The sequence below is a fragment of the Amblyomma maculatum genome, chromosome 1, assembly GCF_055883805.1.
Source record: "Amblyomma maculatum isolate TAMU_Amacu chromosome 1, ASM5588380v1, whole genome shotgun sequence".
In the NCBI taxonomy this organism is placed as follows: domain Eukaryota; kingdom Metazoa; phylum Arthropoda; class Arachnida; order Ixodida; family Ixodidae; genus Amblyomma; species Amblyomma maculatum.
Genome location: NC_139344.1, coordinates 227,999,644 through 228,020,867, shown reverse-complemented (window position 1 = coordinate 228,020,867; position 21,224 = coordinate 227,999,644). Strand labels below are relative to the sequence as shown.

General features: G+C 45.4%; 1 protein-coding gene across 1 annotated transcript in view; it reads left to right on the top strand.

The window, feature by feature from the left end:
* The window catches only part of LOC146205838 (synaptogenesis protein syg-2-like), a 439,404-nt gene that overhangs the window by 342,839 nt on the left and 75,341 nt on the right, over nt 1-21,224 (top strand). The window contains exon 6 of the mRNA XM_084586959.1: nt 17,113-17,406. Coding sequence (XP_084443085.1) covers nt 17,113-17,406 — 294 coding nt within the window. The remainder of the gene's footprint in view (nt 1-17,112; nt 17,407-21,224) is intronic.

The window sequence follows — 21,224 nt, the reverse complement described above, 5'->3', positions numbered from 1 at the left end:
GGAGGTGCTCGGTAAGACTACGAATTCGGCTTGAAACATTGCACCACCCACAGACACTTGCGCACTACACACACTAAGTGGCCGCAACGCCACTCCACTCACACCACAAAACGTTGAAGCACCGTCATATTCAAACATCACTTTGCGTCCCAACAAGCGCCTAAACTGATTACTCATCACAGACACAGTCGCACCCGTATCCACCAAAGCTAATGTATACACACCATCAATGAACATACGAATTTTGTTTTTCAGCATTATAGTTGGAGGGATGTTGGCACACAGCACATTTCCAGCGGCCTCCCCCCCCCCCCCCCCCCCCCCCATTGGTCGCGCTGGTTAGTTTTCCTGCTGAGGCGACATAGAGCACTGCCGCGGTGATGGAGAACGACGCGCACGAAAGGCGGGTGGAGGAGTAACACTTCTATCAGATGCAGGGGAGTGGTCGCGGAGATTCTGGCTATGGATATTGCGATAATACCCACGCTGAGTATTGGATTGCTGAAAAACGGGACTGTATTGCCGATTGTTGGGTACTGTTGGAGGCGTCGGACGGTTATAGCGAGGTGGGAACCTACTGCGGCAGTACCTGGCGATGTGACCTTCGACGCCGCAGCGGTAGCATATCGGCGGGGAAGGTAGAAAATGCTGTTGTGGATAAGAGCAAGGAACAGCTGGGCGCGTCGTAGGTCTGGCTAAATGCTCATACTGCTCAGGAATCCTGGTAGATCGAATGGAAGATCTATGGGCACTTGGAGCAACGTCATACCTTGGGGCGTCAGGCATCGGCGTATTCCGGTTGGCAAAATGTATAGGAGGATAGTCAATAGAAGCTGCAACTTCAGGAGCTTGTGCGAAAGGCTGCACTGTAATCGCTTGTGGTGGTGAAGCCGGCCGTCTAGATACCCTCTGAACAGAGACCTCAGCAGATTCGTGCAGGGGAAGTGGGTTGAGCCGCAGGAGTTCTTCCCGCGCGGTTTGCCGGATCGTCGACGGAAGATCTAGTTGGGCATATCATTAAGGCTGGCCACGGTAGGCACGTTGGCCAGCCGCCCAAATTTTGGCGCAATACGACTGGTTTTGAGAGCTTAAAAAGCGCGGATGTGTTTAACAACATCGCAGACGGTTTCAAGGGTGTCTTTGGCAATTAAAAAGTTGTACACGTCAGCCGCGATGCCCTTCAAAATGTGGCCGACTCTGTCTTCTTCGGGCATGTTGGAATTCACACATTTGCACAATCTGAGGATCTCTTCTGTATAAGTGGTACAAGTTTCATCCGGCAATTCAGCTCTTTGAGCAAGGGTCTGCTCAGCCCGTATTTTGCTCGGTACAGAGTCACCAAAACGCTGTTTTATCTCGGTGGCAAACCGTTCCCAAGTTGTCCAATTGTCCACGTTATTCTCGAATCAAGTCATAGCCGTGTGAGTTAGAAAGAAAACGACATTTGTGAACATGGTGATAGGGTCCCACCGGTTGTACCGACTAACTTGTTCATAATGAAGAAGCCACTTCTCAACGTCCTCACCTTCTTCTCCTGCAAACGGTCGTGGTTCCCGGTAAGGCTGGCAGGAAATAGAGATGGAGGGGGCAGGCCTGTCACCAGCCTGGCTTGCAGCGTCGCGGCTGGCTCGGTTAGATTCGGTGTCGTCCATGATTATTGGAAGCGGTGGCAGTCCAGCAAGGCGGCGACTTCGTCGAAACTCGAGTTGGTCTTGCTGCGCCGTACTTAGGGATCGAACGGAGAACCTTCCACCATTGATTTTCATGAAATAGAACCACGATGTGACGGCAACAGGAGCTACATATCTGAGGAAGATCAGCGCGCACGGAATCACGTCGTTGACCTGTCATCTTTCGCCGGCAAGTTTACGTTGTTGGGGGTTTTAGCCAATAACATATAGAATATGGAATCTGCTATATGGTTGTTCACACGTTAGCGAGATACACCAGCGGCTAAACGTCTAGACAGAAAATTGGAACAGGATGGGAACAGTAGTGCGCGCGCTGTACTGGGAATTGTGAAGGTCATAGGAGCGCAGTGTTTATTAGGCATCAGTCCTATATTTAAAACAAAGAAACTATATTGAATTCCATCGTATACGCGTATTCGTGCACCGTACTATATATATGGAGCGACAATGATCACCGCCAATCGCCGGGCGCAGTAATAAGTTGACGTTGCCCGCGCTGGACTCGTTCTGCTGCGGCTGACGCAGCGTACTGACATCGCAGACATGCTGTACACCCGGAAGCAATATCAATATGTTTTGCACATTCATGGACGCGTATTTGAAGGAATGGTTTGGCAGTGCAGTATCGCTTCACAAAGTAAAATTGGAATGTAGGCAGCGTGGACAAGTCAATCATCTATTATTCCGTCATTTTTTGTTCTGAATGCGAACAAATATCACGGAAACCACAGCACAAAACAGACGCAGCTAGCACGACGGCAGCAGCCGTAAGCGCAGCCGACAGCACTCAGCCCTTCAACATGGCGTCGCGTAGCGCGGTTCGCTGACGGTTCAATAGATGGCAGCAATTTAGCATAAGGTCTATAGACGTACTGTTCTCGTGCATCCGGTCGTGCTTTATTTAGCCATCATAAATAGGCTGTTTCCGCGTGAGAAACCAGACTTCCAAGTGAACTCTATGTAATCGTCGTGATTTCAAGCGAAGTCGGTGCTGTTGGTATCTTCTTTTATTGACGGATGCATGCTGACATAGAAAAAATGCTCCACCTGTGATGACCAAACAGTTGACCCTAATTTTTTCAAGACCGCTCTATTGACCCTAGACACTATCAGGTTTAGCAGGCGGCCGTTGTGGCAACCCTGTTTTGCGGATGAGACGCCATAAGGTTGGGCGGTTCGAAACTAAAAGCATACAAAAAATGCTTCCAACGCGTCGGCGCCGGTCTACCAGCGTCCTCCCTGCTGCGCGCCGCTAATTTGTCGGATACTTGAGAAGCCGTTTGGAACGCCGTCCAACCAGTGCTCGGATTTCAAAGACGCCGTACCCTGATTCGCCGTAGGCCCTCTCTCGCTCTTTCTTTCTCCCTCTTTCATGTTGCGTTGTGCGTGCCATGGTTGCTAGTAAAGCAGCAATGACGTCACGTGAATAAGCTCGAAAGGTCATGCTTCACATATGACCCAAGGATTTCGACACGCTACAGAATTGAAATTCCCCCGTGTTGGAACGCGTATTCTTATCTGTGCGGATATAATGTGACAACCTCATTTCGTTTTTCCGTGTAATTAACTGCTTTTTCAGCAGGCGGTCACGTACGAGATTTGCTTTATTATTGAAGCAATGTACTCTCAAATGTCGACAAAATGTCGTCAAGCTTGCTTCATGACAGGACAGGCAACGAAGAAAAGAATTACTGTGGCATAGTTTTGTATATTCTGAACTTTTTTTTTACCATTTCTTATTTTTATTTTAGTTTTCAATTTCTTGTTCATTTTCATTTTTGATCATTTTGTTTAGACTGGAAGATCTTTTTTTTTTTACGTCATATACAATGCCAAAGGGAAATATGTTTGTTTGAAAGGAATTTATGTAGTGATAATTTAGCATATGTTATATAATGGCTGTTTAAACACAGAGTTTATGAAATATGTTTTTATCAAAGACCCCACAGAATAGCCTGTTTTCGAGTGGTTCCCAAAGAGCTAAGCCCCTACCAATGATCAAAGTAAGACTTCTCTAGCCTTCGTTTACCAAAACGGCGGTCTAGTGGTGTTATAGCGATTAGATCTTTTGGTTAGGGAAAGCGAGGCTGTTAACATCACGCTGCATTCCCTGGGAATAGTTATCTCATGTGAACATCGCTTAAGGCACAGCATATGCCACGAGGAAAGCTTGACCTTGGATACCTTGGCATTATGTTGCTTTACTGTTGAAGACGAAGACGTCCAATGCTTTGTTTAGCTCTTTTTTTCTCCTACTTTATGTTTCCAAATTAGTCAGCAACCTTGGCATTATGTTGCTTTACTGTTGAAGACGAAGACGTCCAATGCTTTGTTTAGCTCTTTTGTTCTCCTACTTTATGTTTCCAAATTAGTCAGCAAAGGTTCATTTTCACCCCTGGGAACGATACTGTGCGTGAACGCTCTTCATGACGTGCTTCCTGGGTATACTCCGTGGAATATGTGCCGAACATCATTATTTGGTTTGTCTGATGTAATTGTTTCCTTCAAAATGAGGAGCCCTGTACAGAACCAAGAGTATAAAAAAATGGTATAGCGAAAGCTTTCGCAGATAATAATACGCTATCTTTGCGCACTGTTAACTTTCAAGCAATATGCACTTTTATTACAGAAACCTGTACACGCAGATTCCTGCAGCTCCTTCATTCGTTGCAATATGCAGCACGCAGCATTAATGAAAGTAATAAGATATGATGCAGATTTTTATACATACTTTGCGATCTCTAAATTGCATCTGCGTCCCAAACAGCTGATTAAATTTCCTATTCCGGAGCAGATAGATCCGCGAGTAGGACGCGTTGCTGCAAAAAGTTTGGCGCCAATTTTGGCAGCACGCTCCACGCGCTGAGCCGGACTACGTATCTTTGTAAGTTCTACGATTAAATAGTGGCGTAAAAGTGGCACCAGAGAAAAGTTTTAAGAACGAAAAAAACATCGCCTTCAACTTTTTTAATGTTGAAAAAAAAAAGAGAGAAATGGGATGTTGATAAACTTGCACATGACCTCCAAAGAAGAAAGTAAACTATATGAGTAAGGCTTCAATAAGAAACATTCCGGTTGAGCACTGCCCCTTTACTCGAGGTCTCGTCCTTGCACATAATATGGGGCCGCCTCCTGCCAAAGATGCCTTAATGTCAGCTCAAATTTAAAACACTCGCGCTGCTCCTCATACTTCTCACTAAGTAGCTTTTAAAGATTTACTTGTTACGGTGTACTCAAATCAGAGCGAGTGTAGTAAGTACACCGAGTGTAGAAAAATATTGTGGCGTTTCATTGGTTATCTCATCTCAGCATCGCAGAATTATTAATAATAAGCGATAATTTAAAACTCGTAATCAACCGGAGGAGATGTTAGGGACGCCAAGTCGCCAACATCCTCCAGCGAAGCAACTCTTCCTCAAGTTTCTCCTGTTAACAAACGTGCCTTACAGGCAAAGCACGCTCTACAGGGGCTAGCAGTAATAAACAGTAGATTTTCTCCCGAAACTAATTTACGTGCGTGCTGCCTACCTTAGCAGTAAGAATGCACTTAGCATGCGCGAACGCCATAAAAGGTATTATTGTTTGCAAACAAGTGCGCACGCTTGCACGTCAAAAAAAAAAAAAAAAGAGAGTAGTTTCTGGGCGCCACAGACGGCAGCGGCCACTTTACCTTTGCTTTTACTGATTAGGTGTCAACGTCTCATATATTTTTACTTCCTAGAACTATTTAATGCATGATTGAACTATTTCTGCCTTGAAAAACCTTGCTTTACATATAAGAAAAGATAAACATATCCACGCGCTCTAAGAAATTTTTTTCTGTCTCGCTTTAGGTTCATCCGCTCACCTTCCTCGCGGCCGAGTTCAAGGAAAAGTTATAATTTTTATCCCCGCAAAAACGCGCACGGAGAGATGGATGGTGGCGCACCTGACTTCCGAGAGCTAGTTGCCTTCGCCGCCTCTTTCCGGACTGGCTTGTTAGCGCTTCCCGACTCTCGGCAGACGGCGGCGTCTCCCGAGAGCGGAGGGGGCTCTCCTCCGACGGCGGGCTATCTTACCTGGGGCTGAAGGGGCTTGGCAGCGCTATCTGTGCGCAGCGAGCTTCAGAGCGGCCTGGAGATTCCTCGAGGCCTCCTGAAGAGGCTCCCTCGCTGCAAGTCCCCCTTTGATACACCGGCCGCGCTTCTCTAACGACGCTAAATCGTTTTTCACCGAGACGGAAGGAGAAAAGAGCGCCAATGTCGCAGCGGCCTCCCGCTTCGCGAAGATTAATCTCTGTCAGCGTCGTTTAAGGCGAGTGGGCGATTCCTCCTTTTCGCCGTTTTTGTGTTGTGAGCGCACGCGTTGTCGCTCCGTTTCCTCTCCTGCCGCGTTGTAGGCCGTCTGGCCGGAGCCTCGGTCGCACTGAGCGGGCGTGCGTGAATTCAATCGCGGAGTCCTGGGTGCCCTGATTGCGCGTCGCGCTCATGAAACGCTGCAGCCGTCGCCGCGCCGAGTCCGCACATTGTTGAGGTCGGACCGCGCCGGTCCTCTATCTTTCGCACCCCATTGCTCCGCGTGGCAGGACAGGTCCAACCCCGGGCTCACGTTCTGCTTAGCTCGGGACCGCGCTGGCTCAAAAGTCCTCCGTCGATCGATAGCTCACGCGTGCCGACCTATTGGCTCGTGACCGGACCATTCGCCAGCTCGCATCGTCCACCAGGTGCGGGCCTCGGGAATGCAAGGAGAGAAGGTTTAAAACTGGTTCTCTCGAGCGCCGTGGGGGCGACAATCGCCGTATCGCTGCTCTCGGCTGGGCTGTATCCCTTTGCAATCGACGAAAGAGTCAATGTGCTCATGGAGTAGCCTGCTCCAAATCCACGTTCCTCTGGTAATTTGACACATTCTCCGTTTTCTCGATTTCTTGAGCTACCTTGTGAAGTGGACGGTGTAGCTGCAGGGGTGACGGCCTGCAAGGGGGACTTCAAAGAGAGCAATGCTCCAGAATGTTTTATATTAAGCTTCATTTGTGAGCACCTAAACGACTGAGAAAGACGGCGGCAGAATTCCCCAAGAAAGGAATACTTTGTTACCTGTTGATGCAGTCACTTTTAGTTTCTTTATGTCGAACTTGTGCTGCAAATGCTTACTTACTTTGGTTGTTTCACTTGCATTCTGAAAGCTGCCAGTGCGCACTGAACACACAGAATCCGTGCCAGCCGAGTGAATGTGGGGCGCAAAGTGAAATTTTCTTTTGGGAACCATCTTCTCAAATGAAGAAAGCGACGCAATACTTCACTACTCTAAGCCTAATGGACGCTAAACTAACATTCGATCAAGCAACATTCCCAAGACTACACTGCGAGCGAAAACACTGAGGAGAAAAGAATTTGGTCTAGATGACTTCGCTTCTCTCATTTACCCGCCGAATTAAGTGCATGTAACTCTTCAAGCCAAACCTGTATACGAATATATTCAAGGAGATGCATGCTTAAATCAAAATTAACGTTTTTCTTCCCCCTACGTTTAGGGCAGAAGCTTAAGGCAGTATTCCTCAGCGGTTACCATACATACTGGCCGTATGTTTTACGACGTGGTAGGGTATGCTATGCTATGCTGTGCTACGGTACGGTACGGCATGGTACGGTATGGTATGATATGGTACGGCACGGTACGGTACGGTATGGTATGGTATGGTATGGTATGGTATGGTATGGTATGGTATGGTATGGTATGGTATGGTATGGTATGGTATGGTATGGTACGGTATGGTATGGTATGGTATGGTATGGTATGGTATGGTATGGTATGGTATGGTATGGTATGGTATGGTATGGTGTATGGTATGGTGTATGGTATGGTATGGTATGGTATGGTATGGTATGGTATGGTATGGTATGGTATGGTATGGTATGGTATGGTATGGTATGGTATGGTATGGTACGTGGGGTTTAAGGTCTAAAAGCGACAAGGGCTGCGAAAAAAATGCGTCTATCTCGGACTCTTAAACGTGAAATCACTGAGGCCGGTAGCACATTTTCCTTCCTTATATTTATCTTTTAAAACCACTAAAAAGAAAAGAAGGAGCTGCAGTGGTCCTTGCGAGCTCGGCCTCGGTGTTGAACTTATGGTTTATTTTACACAATGTAAATTGTCAAGATTCCCCACGATCCGCTTGTGCTTACAACAGACGCTTGCTTCCACATTATTATTTTTTTCTTGCATTATATAAAGTTTGCTCTCTCTCTCTCTCTCTCTCTCTCTCTCTCTCTCTCTCTCTCCAAAGCTTACGCCAAACGTTCATCGCGCCTATCCAACTAGCATAGTCGATACTAATTCGGGCGGCTAATTCTTAAAGGAATGCTCTCATAGAAGAGTGAGCTTGTAGGTGTAATTCACATGATGAACTCGCTTCTAACTGCATTCCATCCGCCTATTTGGTTGCGTAGAAACAAGTGGTCCGCTCCACTTTATTTACATAGCTGGTGACGTGGCAAGGAAGAAAATTCGACTGTCAAGTGCCTTGAGTATTGTCATGCAGCTCATGGAAAACAGGGGTGAAATACCCCTGCCCCCCCCCCCTCTCCCAGAAGCGTTTATTAGTCTCACCGCTTTTATTAAAAAGCCTTCGAATAGACTTTAAACCGCCAAAGCTCAAAGTCATGCTGTCATTAAAGAGCACTGGTTACTTGGCGATTTAAGCTGAAGGGATTCAGAAACGACGTTCCCAACAAATTCTTATTTCCCAAGGGTAAAGATATTAATCCCTAAGGGACATACATAAAAGTATCATAAAATTGTCAATATTTATGACTGAAGTTTGATTTTTCTGCAGAGTCTTAGATTATCAAATGATGCATGGGCGGAAGCGCATCGAAATTCTGAAGCTAATGCAGGTGTTCTGTACTGTGCATTGTAGAATGTGCCTAAAGAGGCTTCTTTGCTTTTACCTTAGTTCTTTCAAGATTGTGCGTGACATTTTCATTAGACACTACATCCTTCGTACTTCCTGAGCATTAAACATAATGTGCAATAAACGTCGCACTGAGAAACTGATTTTGCTTTCACACGAGTCGATGAAGGCACTCAAATGGTCTGTTTTATTTATCTATCACGCTGCGAATGTCATTAAGAGGCACAAATAATATGATGAGTGAGCGTCCATATACTCTAATCTCAAAGACTGTTAGGAACTGTCAGCGTGCTAACGTGGGGCAAGCAAGTGGTTTGGAAAATTTCTGCACAGGCGCCGCTGGTTAATGAAGGATGAAAAGGCAAGAAGCCTAGTGGTAAGCCAGATGAACGACGCAAACCGGCTGGCCCGTCAACCGTAGTAAGGTATGTGCTGAGGGGAAATAGGAGATTCACGGAGGGAATTAGAGCAGCCGCCATACCAGTAATTTCTGTGTGGACAAGGTTGTTGTAGTGAAGGTAAAATAAGGCGAATGTTTTGGCAAAATGATCACCTTCTTGCAGGCGCAGCACATCACTTTGCAGTAGTCTTCGACAGCCGAATTATCGCTGCCTCTGAACTTCGCACGCTCCGCAAAAATGACTTCCTTGCGTTTAAACCAGCTAAATTTTACTACTATCGGGAGAAATGTCTTACAAACGGACCATTTATACGCTGTGCTGTCATTCAGTGTGGGAAGGATTGTATACAAGTAGCCTAGGCAAGACCTCATTGATTAGAATAGTTTCTTTTCAATCTCGCGCCCGTTTTCAATCTTATCAACGACACCACCAAGGTCCAAATTATTGCTTCGCAACCTGGCTTCGAGATCGTTTAACCACGAGTTGAAGACGTCAAGATCTTTTAGCCTACTCATGCGTTCAGAACTCGCAGTTGTTATTGAATGTCCTCCTCCCGAGTTTTACGGAGGCAAGCATTATGCTAGCGTCAAATAATTGATCTTGAGAGTTTCCTGGCATGCTTTTATATTACGTTCTCTCGGCATGATGTCGGACTGCGCGGAAGCAGTAGCCGCACGCGCCAAGCTCTGAAAGTGTATAGCCATGACCTCGCTATGACGTCATGACCAGAATGCGAGTCATTTCATCGCGGCTTCTCCTCATGCTGCGGAATGAAATGCACTGTAAGCTTAAACCTGTATATATATGTAGTAATTCTTGCAATCCAGTGACCTCTGAATGAGTGCTTCACAGCAGCGTGACTTAGTGTTCGATTGTCAGAGTTCCGCTATTTATTTCGTAGTCTTACTGCAAGTATAATAATCTAGCGCAAGGAATAGCCAGTCACTAGATTATTGCCTCTATTATGAAACTTGGCCAACTCCTCCTGTGTTATTTTCTTATCCATGAATAATCTCAGTTTAAAGATGCAGGAATAACAAGAGACACTAGGTTGCATTGACTCATAATAGCTGAAGCACTTATTGATTGCTTGCGGGTTGAAACAAATTTCCATATCGCCCAAGAAATATAGCTAAAATTTCAATATCATAATCTGTGGGAGTTCGCCACAACAGCAGGAAATATTTATATGCGATTAAACGAAAATAAAAGCATGCCTGCGTCTTCAGTGAAGCAGGCAAGTGGTTACGAGGTCGTTAGAGCACGAACGATTTTATAGTTTTATATGCGAGCCTTATTTACATGATTTAAATAAAATTACAAAAAAGAGACATTAGAACTAAAGGCGCAGCACTGTCAACCGGTTCAACTCCTGAAGTTCTTTATGATTGCGTTACAACAGATGACGCGTTTGACGTTTATTTTTATTTATTTTTTTGCGCAGAACAGTAGAAATTGTGTCATCTTTTGACGGTTAATTCACGTTGATTTAGGCAAAGCCACGTACTAAATTACTGTAAACAGACCAAAACACCGCAAGCAACAATGTATGCGCATATATCTTCGGCATCAATAATGCCAATTATTTTCTTCGGCGTGCTATAGATGTGATAAATAAATTAATAAAGCTAACGAAATCTGTGTCTGCTGATAGCTGATAATTCAAAACCAAACTTGAAAGCAGTGATAGCCGCACTGGCCTCTTCTAAAATAACAGAATTAAATCAGGCCTTCATTAAGACACATTGCAACCATGGGCACCTTTTAATTGTGATTCAAGTGTAGGATACTGCAAGAATACTGTTGCGCACGTGCTCACGGGAATGGTCCAAGCTTCCAATAATTCGAAAAGTCTGCTTTTAAAGCTTGTCCTTCTCCCGCCATAGTGTAGTTAACACTGCCACAGAAAAACCAGCAGCCTGCGTTTTGAAAATAAGTGGGAGGCAACTATGAAATATTGTAGGATACTTTATATGATAATATTGATATAGAAGTGGCCTAAGCTGTCAATGCGTGGCTAATATCCCTGCTGACGTTTTTCCTGCGCCCACAACGAGTAATTAAGACAGGTATATTGAACAAATTGGGTATGTTTTCAAAAATAAATACAAAAAAAAAAGACTACAAGCCTGCTAAAGAAGAATATACGCATATATTGATTCTGATAGTGTAATTTTACATTAATTATGTTCAAGAGCTCCGAAATGTGTACGCCTCGAGCGCCAGTCACAGTCGCACGTTTAAGTCTTGGAAATATTGCACGAAAAAGGCAAAGATTTGCGATTCCGCCTTTTGAAAACACACCTAACTATTTCCGTCGTTAAGGACGGAGAAAAACCTACAAACGCCCTCCACTGCGCCCTGCAACGTCAGATCTTTTTAGAAAGAAACCCCGCCCCCTAGGAACGAGAAAGTTTATTACATAAGAAAGAGAGAGGAAGCTTTTTAGAGCAACTAACGAAGATCTGCCCACCTACAATTGATTGGGTTTACGAAAGGGCGCACACAAGGGCAGGGCAGGCAAAGAGAGATGATTTCACTGCCGGTTTTAGCACCGCACGCGCATTTAAAACCCTGTGATTTTGAGACTTGCTGACTGCTCTCCAACCTTGTCCGAACGTCACCGTGCCTCCGTCGGCGCGAGCCAGTGGTAGAAGGAAGTCGGCAGCAGACGCAAGAGGTTGGCGAACGCAGCGGCTCCTTCGCCGGCCACGGCCAGCCCCATAGGTCGAAGCAAGCCGTCGGCTCAGCGTTGCTCAACTACGTGATTTTCAATCAATAGAGCTGTGATTAGAAGCAGCCAGGACGCCGCGCGTCGCTTTAATTGTGTTACGCGCGAAGCCTGACGGCGAGGAGATTGAAAGGGGCTCGCTGGCGCGCGGCCACCGGATCCGAAGAATTGTTCCCTCCCGGGCCGACCTGCTTTATTTTTTCCCCTCTCTCCCCTGCCGGACGAAGGAAGATAAATTCGCGCTTTGTACTTCTTACCGGCTGCCTCGAAGCTACGCTGTCACCCCGGCTGGCAGCAGCAGCTTCAAAGAGGCCCCGCGTTGCATTGTTAGTCCCGCTCCCCTACTCCTAGTGCCTGCATTCTCTTCCTTCGCCTCCTCTCTAACTGTACTGTGACCGTCGTGGCCGACTTGCGTTACTCACCTAGACAGTGAGCGCACAAAGCTTGCCTTTCCTCGTTTACAAAACGAGGCAGCTAAAGGGAAAAAGAGTGAGCAAAATGAAAGAACCTACCTGAATAAGTTTTATTTCGCTAAACTCAATTAGAAATGAGCTCGTTTTCGAAGTCAGGAGCAGCACCGGGCAAAAGCAGAAAGAATCAGAAACAAGCAAACAAAAATACTTTTCGTAATTACAGCATTCGGTACCGAAGCGAAAAAATGTGCAAAGCGTGCAGCAGTAGCAAGATGTGTTTGCGGAATACATTCCGGATAATATGACTGCGAGTACAACACTGTATGTGTCGTTCTCTCGTGTCGCCCCGGCAGGTTTCGCACTTTTCCCTATTTAGTACATGGTCTTGTTCCACGTTCTGTTCGCGAGTGCCCAGCTTAGGGTCCGCTGCGGGGCTGACCGGAATCAATAAAAGGTCTCCGCTATTGCTCCCGGGACAACCGAACGAAGGCCGAAAGGGCAGTCCCAAGACCGATGGGTTTTCGCCGCTTCTATTATTGTTCGCACGGTCCTGGGATCGGTTTCCGAGAAATCTTGCCTGAACCCAATGAATGCGTAATTAAATGTGTCTTCTCTGCCTGCCTTCATGCCCTCTCTTACTTAATGAACATAAATTGCTTCGTTATAGAATGGCCGAGTGAAAATAAAACCACAGGAGTGAGCGAAATTAAACACGGCAAAGAGCTTTTTTTTTTTTTGTACATTATTCGCGTCGGGGACATTTGCCAAACGCGTTCCAAGACATTGGGGCCAAGAAACCGTTGTCAGTCGCCTGTTCCTTTCCTCCCTATGCTTGCCCGTAATAAGAAAGATGTTCACTCGTGCGCCCAAAATGGCACTCAATACCGCTCTGCGAGTGGCGCTGAGGTAAGACGTGTTTTCTGAATGCTTGTGATCGTTTCTTGCATTACATCAGCTGTTGATTTTAACTGACGCGTTCATTTAATGTACCAATATTACTACACTTTAATTTTCTGGATTAATGATTATTCAGTTTTCTTGGCTTTTCGCGAGCTTTAAGATAAAAAGCTGAAACGGTGCAGTAGACAATGCTTTTAGAATGCCTGCAGCTTTCGCGTAAATACACGTTTGTATTCATTTTTGTATTTAGTTTCACATGACACAATAATATGTGATCCACAAAGGGGTCACATGGTGACTTGTTCTGATTATCAGCATTTGATACCGATGCCGTCAGCAACTGCCATCAGATACATAAACTTTTGTTTTGTTCAGCTACCTTCACATCTATAAATCCAGGTCGGGTATAACGTGAGAGAATAAGGGTGCAAAAAGAAACAGAAACTGGCTCGAACCGAGGCAAATTCTACATTGTTAAATGTATGCAACTAAAAAAAGAAATTTCAGAAAAAAATCCGGAATGGAGAGGGAACCCATATCAGAACAATATCGGTACAGGCCTGATCTAAAAAAAAAAAAAACAAAAAAAAAAACAATTTCCACTGATTTCGTAGCAGAGGCCTCGATCAGGTCGATAATATGTTGCCTATATGAAAATTTTCTTTAATATTATGGCAGAGGATCATTAAATATTCATTCACAGTATAGTTTTAAATTCTTGCGTGTTCGCCACCGACATGGCATGAAATAGTTGTTTATAGGTTGCAAATCAATGATCTAATCATCGATAGTAAGAAAACCTTCATATAGGCAGCATATTATCGACCTGGTCAAGGCCTCTGCAACAAAATCAGTGGAAATTGTTCTTTTTAGAGATCAGGTCTCTACCGATATTGTTCTGATATGGGTTCCCTCTCCATTCTGGATTTTTTCTGTAGTTTCTGGTTCCTTGCTTGCTGGGTAATTCAACACGATGATGCTGCCGCCAAGATCGATCCCGCATCCTTGGGCACAGTAGTCGAGCACCCTAACCCCTGAGCCGCCGCGGCCAGTCTGAATAGATAAATAAATAAAAGGGAAAATTTTCTAGAAAAGCTTGGCATGCTGAGCCATAGAAACAACATCAGCAAGAAAGAAAAAAAATATCCCACAAGTTTGAAGAAGTGACACGTCCAATAAATTTTAGCTTCAATTATGTTTGAAGCGGTACTCAAGATCATGTGACATGTATTTCCGTTTTGATTTTCAGAGGCAGTATGGCGTTCCTTGTCAACGACATTACGTTTGTCAAACATTCCAGTCTTCCCTGCCGTTCACCTGCTTTGAAAAGTTTTTTTTTTTCGTTTTGCACATAGTTTTACGCAGCTGTGATAGTTAATTCGGTTTAAATGCTAGAACACAAAAATATTAGCGATATGCAGTAATTTTTGTCACTTAGGTAATTGTTTTCACAATCGCGACTTCGCGTAAAGCTTGTCGCTCCGAAAATGATGGTAACTGCGAATCCAGCAAAAAATTAAAAACTAAAATTCGCGGGATCATAATTTTCTCTAAAAAATCGGCGATGTGTTCGGTTATCAAGCTACGTTGGCATGAATGCATTATTGTATGGAGAAATGAAGTAGCTTGTGATCACTAATCCACTAAAGGGCAGATGCTTACATTCGCAGCAGCCGATACAAAACAAGAACGAATGTATTACGAAAGCACGCATAGATGACGAATTGCTTGAGTGAAGGGAAATTTTATGATTGGTTGTACAACCTTATGTGAGTCATATACTAGTACAGTTTGGTCACCCTAGTTTATATTTAGGCAACTGAAATCACCAAGAAAATAGATATCAGGTCCTGGAAACACTGAAGCTGGCACGCATATTAGACATGAAACAAATGGAACTATCCAGTGGTCTGTAATATTTTCTAAGGAGGCGGTTAAATAATGAAGGTGAGATGCAAGCACATACCATTTCTAAAGCAAACAATATGCAGAGACGAAAGGAGATAAAAATGTTTTTCGGCAGTCATAACTACCTCACCCCTTTTGGGTGTGCCATCCTGGTAAACAAGAACACCACCAAATTGAGTGAGACGCTGTCATCAACAATATGCAGGTGCAGTCAGGTTTCAGTCCGCGCTATAGGATGCCAGAGACACTGTTTGTTTCTTAATGCCAAAATGGTTAAAATTGTTAGGCACTTCCTTAAAGACTCCTGAATAGGCTTCTTTAAGGAATATGAACTGAACTGACGTCTTCCTTAGGATCGTACTTGCCATGAAGCGTGTTCTGATGCGAACGTGCTTTTATTTTTCGTTTTTCGAGCAGCAGCTTTGCCTATTCAAGCTTCTCGTCACGAAGAGCGCTGCTGATCCTCGTACCTCATTCTCACGGGTTCTCCCTCGCTCTGTTACGATGTGTAAATAGAGCATGAGGGCTAGAGAAACAGTCATTGCGCCGATTACCACGTCGTCATTTCCAAGGCCAATTACAATTAAGTAATGGTATTTAGTTCCTAAAGTGCGGTCACTGTCGCAGGTGTTCTTGCGCTAAAGACAGAAGCCTTGAAATGATCCTTCGGGCTCGTAGATCCTGCTTTTTTGGCGATTCCACAATGTTGTGATTCAAACAAATGGTGTCACCATGATTCTACCATAGCGGCCATGACTTCTTATGCCGTGTTCCAACGTGCCATTTATTCCGAAAATACGCTCCGCCTGGATCATAGTGTGAACACCCGGGTTTGACTTAACTGCAGTTATTTATTCGATCGAAGCCTCTTCACTGATTCGGATTAGCCTTAACAAAATGGGCGCGGATTTATTCCGCTTCAAACTGAAGATCGATTCCGCCTCACTTTGCAGTCTGGCAGCCACGCTCATTAGCTAAGACGTTAGGCTAACTGCTTGAGGAAGGTCGATTTCTCAGACTCGAGCGAAAGTGTGCGCTTTCTTACACTGGCGTTTAATTGAATCTCTTGATGTAGCAAGAACTGTGTTTTGTGCATGGCATATCAAGGCATGCTCCACCAGAACGCTTCAGGCTGTAGGCGGAGTGCTTGAGCGAGTGAGTTTTGATTCAGGCATCACAACGAAAAACTGTAAGTCGTAAAAGCGTGCAATGCCCTTTAATATCTGTTTTGACGATCAGTGCCTAAAAAAGCGCTATCAAAATACAATGGCGACGTCACTGAAGATCTCTCCCTGCTACTCCAATTATTGAAGGTCTGATAACGTGCGGTTGGTAGCATCGTTACAGGCACAAATTTTCGTTGTAGGTTAATCACTCGTTCACTGTACATATTAAGAACAAGGCTTGAATCGTTAATCTTAAACCAAAACTTAGCAAACGGCAACTCCTGAGGCATGCATACGCTTCACGCTGTCAGTCTCGTTACAATCAACGTCGGCGAATGACAGCTGAGCTGATGGCGTTAACCTCCTTCGTTTTTGTTTCACAGCGACAGCCGCATTTGGCGCGTTCGATGAAATCATGTCGCACTCGTCGTCGGCGACGACGACGTCGTCCGTGCTGTGGCCTTCTAAGTACTCCATTTCCACTTTCTTTCTTTCTTTCTTTCTTTCTTTCTTTCTTTCTTTCTTTCTTTCTTTCTTTCTTTCTTTCTTTCTTTCTTTCTTTCTTTCTTTCTTTCTTTCTTTCTTTCTTTCCTTCTTTCTTTCTTTCTTTCTTTCTTTCTTTCTTTCTTTCTTTCTTTCTTTCTTTCTTTCTTTCGTACGCTCTCTCCTCTCTCGTTTCCCTCGCTGTGGTTGCCAGGTCGGACTGCTTCTTTATGTGGATGGATGCATGAGCAGCATCGCATGACCATGTGTGACGACCGCTTCCCCGAAATCCCCTTCCCAAAGTGACTAAACTATTTCACTAGTGATTGCGTTTCTCGCCACTCCGGCTGTCGGCGACTTGCCGCAGTGTTAAACATTCGGTTAGTTTTTTACCTTACATAATCGCCGCTCACACGCACGCTAACCGATTTCGCAGGGGCCGCTTCTCACGTTTTTCTTTTGAAACGTTACCGCGTAGCGCGATCGCATCCAAATAACCACGGCGGCGGCTCCTTCTCGCTTCGCAGACAAGCCCATTCTGAGCGTGGAGCTAGGACCACCGTACCGTAACTCGAGCCTGGTCGAAGGCTCGGACGTGTTCCTCGAGTGCAAGGCCCGCGCCAACCCGCCAGTGAGCGACGTGGGCTGGCGGCGCGATGGCAGCGTGCTCGTGCCGTCTGCCGGGCCCCAGGAGCTGGTGGTCAACGACAACTTCCTGGCCATACAGAAGCTGAGCCGCCACGACTCGGGAAACTACTCGTGCTTTGCAGGAAACTCGGAGGGCGTCTCCGAGAGTGCCTGGTTCAGCCTGAGCGTCCAGCGTGAGTCTGCTCTCCTACACTCTTGGTACTTATCACAGGGACAGCTTCTATCCACGCTGTATTAGGGTAGACGAAACGGCACTACGTTACCATTGGACACATTACACTCGCATTGCTCTACGTTATGGAGTAGAGTTCACGAGGAGGCAAATCCGGCAGGAAGGTAGGAAATTTGCGGTGTTAAGGAGGCAAGCCGCTAGTGCAAACACCGATTGATTGGAGGTATGTAGAAGGCACATTTGTCCAGCAATAAACACAAGTGGGGATAATGACGACTATAAGGACTGCATTACAGCTGCTAGCATCATGTTTACTAGAGGACGTAAAGCTGGGCGAGTTGGTTTGCATAGAATTGAGACGCAGTTTAACCGAGCGAGCAACACGGACAGGGTAAAGTGTGACAGCACGGCGCTGTTGTTTGCAATCTTTTGCCTCTCTGTTGCTCTTTCCAACACCTGCAAACAACCAGTTCACTGTAAAAAAAAAAAAAAATGGGTTCATTAAATACAGTTCACGTTGCATTTTTGTGCACTCTGCACTCATATCAAAGGCACAGAGCGCAGAAAACAAACCTCGCACTGAAGTCGATAAAGCCCGCAACTTAAGTTTTCGGCCAAAGAGACGTCGCAGGTGTTGATTTCCTAACCGTGTTTATTTTTTTTTTTATTTCTGGGGGGCAAACGCGAAGAGTAGAAATAAGTAACCATGGGGAGCGTAAAACTTATGACTGTACTTCCCCTGCTTACTTCTCGGCCTATTTCATGTACAAAGAGGACGAAAAGAACACACTGCACCTAATAAACCGACCAATAAGGTAATCGTGTGGCTGACGGCCAGTCTCCAACTTGGACGATGGTTTCTACAAATATATAGAGCTGGGGAACCGTTGATGTCAGCTTAGATAACTGTCTCCCGCACGGCGCTCACTCGACACAGCTGTGCAGAATCGAAAGTCACGGGAACGCGCTCTACTTTTTGGTAGCCCGGAATATGCCGGTGCCGGGAAATCAGAGACGTGAGGACGATCGAAAAATGAACAAACTGTATTGCTTTCAGGAACTGCATGATAAATGATTACGTTCAGCGATTACTCCCATGATGCATTCACGGAGTTATAAAGCAAAAAAAAAAAAACAAATTCGATTGTGAGTGCGATGTGCAAAGTGTAGCATATTTCAGCACCTTCTTACATCAAAAATCTGAAACGGATTTTGCGTGTATGAGACAAATCTTAAGGCACATTCTGGATCCAGTTAAATAAAAGAAAAAAAGGAAAACAAATGCGAGTTTTGTCGGCAACTATTTGTTTTTAAGAACATTTAACTGCATAAACCAAAACCGCGTTTATAATTTTTTCGCTCAAAAAAGACTTAAGAAGGCGTACTGTGCAGCGAAAGGTACATGCGAACTCAGCATGCAAAACAGTTTTCCTTCAATTAGCGTACAATGGCTGATACTAAGGATGCCAATTTTAATGGCAAGGGAGACACGGGGAAAACAAAATCCACATTAAGAAGGCAAATTAACTTTTCCAGTAATTTAACTCAAACATCTTTTTTTTTTTTTTTTATGATGAAACAACAGAAGGTAAGAACGAAGGCAACCGACCATCGGTGTGAGCCGACGAGACCTGAGAACATCTCGCGCAGTGCATTATCAATGAAACTGCGGTGAAGTATCTTCTAGCGCATGCCTCCATGCATGGCAAGAAATAAATATATTTACAACGCATAAATACTGTGCTGAAGCCAGAAATAATCAGATTACCCAGCGCAAGTTTTGTCTAACCACTTAATACACCCGTTGCATAGAAACAGTAGCATCCATCTCGTTTCTTGGATTGTTCCGCCTTTATTGAAGCCTTCTTCTCTCGAAGCAGGCAATACACGGTGCCGATATTTTTAAAGCAACAGTGAGTTTATTTTTATGTTTTCCTTCTACAACAGTACGGGCTTTGATTCCAGAAACCATATTTGTTACTAGCCAGAAAGCTGAAGGTAACTTTCCTCCATCCTTACGACCGGAAGGCTCTTCCGACTCCCTTTCTAAGCCCATAACGACATGCGTGTCATGTCAAACCACCACTCACCTGGTTTACCACAGCTGCATGGATGCACAAGTCTTCGTTGGTAATAATCCTTGGGCGTATGAAAGGCTTATTGGCGTGACAAGCAGATCCATCTGAATAAAGATTGCGTATCGCTTAGGGTAATGAAGACAGACAGCATCCGAACCTAACGCATTTTATCATCTCTAACTCTCTTCGTACAATCATCTTCATTATCATCCACTTAGAGTAATTAACCAGCACCTGTTACCTGTCTAGTAACAGCATTTCCGTTTTTGTCTCTCTGAAACTCGGAATCTTGATTACGGTGTTTCTACTAATTACCAGGGAATTACTAATGATGCATCAAGAGCAAACAAAAAAGTGACCGCTCAAGCCTGCTTCTGCGCAAGAAAGGTATTACCTATAATTACCGTGTTGTTGCAGAGCGCTAAGCTTCTTAGCTCAGAGAAGCGTCTGTTCTCTGTCCGAGTGAATGGGGCATCGGGTTTCCTGCGCCTGAACTGTGCAGAGAACGTTAACGTTCGTGCACCCTTCTCCCCGGGGCACGGTCTCCCAACCGAAGGCAACGAACCAAACCAAAAGTATAGGTCGTTATTCGTGACTGCTTTCTTGCACTCCACAGGCCGATAGCGGTGGGCTGTAGACATATATCGTGGCTCTCGCCCTTGTTTTGTTTACGCAAAAAAATAGATACGCTTATAGGCTGCTCCGATACTGCGCCATCGTCGGCAACTGCAGTACGGACTGATTCGCTGGGTCAGCTCATGAGGGAGAAAAAAAAGGGGGGGATTGTGCCGAGCTCAAAATTGTGCCACGCGTCCCAATCTAACACCGGAACTGAGGGAACCTCTGAACTACGGCTTTCGCTTTGATAGTCTCTCCCGCTTTATACCTACCCTGCTACTGATGTTCACAACTGAGAAGAGGCTATTGCTATTTTGGCTGCAATGATATCTACAGTGCACAGGACGGTAAGGCATCCGACGTCATTAGAGTGCGTGCGACCATACAGTGTACATTCAGAACATTTCTCGTACGTAGCACTTGGTCCGTGCAGTGGTGGTGTAAACACTTAGGTGCTCCGCTAGACCAAACGCTTCATTACTATTAAACGTGTACAAAAAGAGCCGCTCTTTAATGACCTCTTCCCGGGAAGCACGAAACAGTACTATTGATAGTGAGCAGGCTTAGATGACGACGACTACCTATTTTGAATACCCTTGCTAGCAGAAAAAATAAAGTCCAAGCTTCTCGCAAAATAACACAGTTCTTCAGGGTTTTCACCTATAGAGATAATAAAACGGTAGGAACAATACTGAGTTTAAAAATGCCGCCATTCCACTAACACATGAGATTCTGCCCTTGGGGAACAAGTTCCGAGCGACAGTTCCACCTTGGCGTTCCGGCCCAGAGGTTGATTATCCTTCGAACAGCGCCTCTTCTCCAGAAGTGCCGGTGCCGAGCAATCGCTTTCTTGCGCGCTTCCCTCTGCTCAGAGATCAGAAATCGCGAAGCCGATGAAACAAAGGGGGCTGCCGCTCACCGGTGAGCACCCGCGACAATGGAAAGAGCGGCCATTCCGCCCGGCTTCTTCGCCACCCTCCAAACAGCGTACACATGTGACGTCTCGCCGAATGAACTGCCTCCATCAAGCTCTCTCGCCGAGAAGCAGTAATGCCCGTGGACCTCCCCGCCGCCATTCAGGCAGGGAGGTATTTGCTCTGCTCTCGGTCAGAGAACTTTAGCG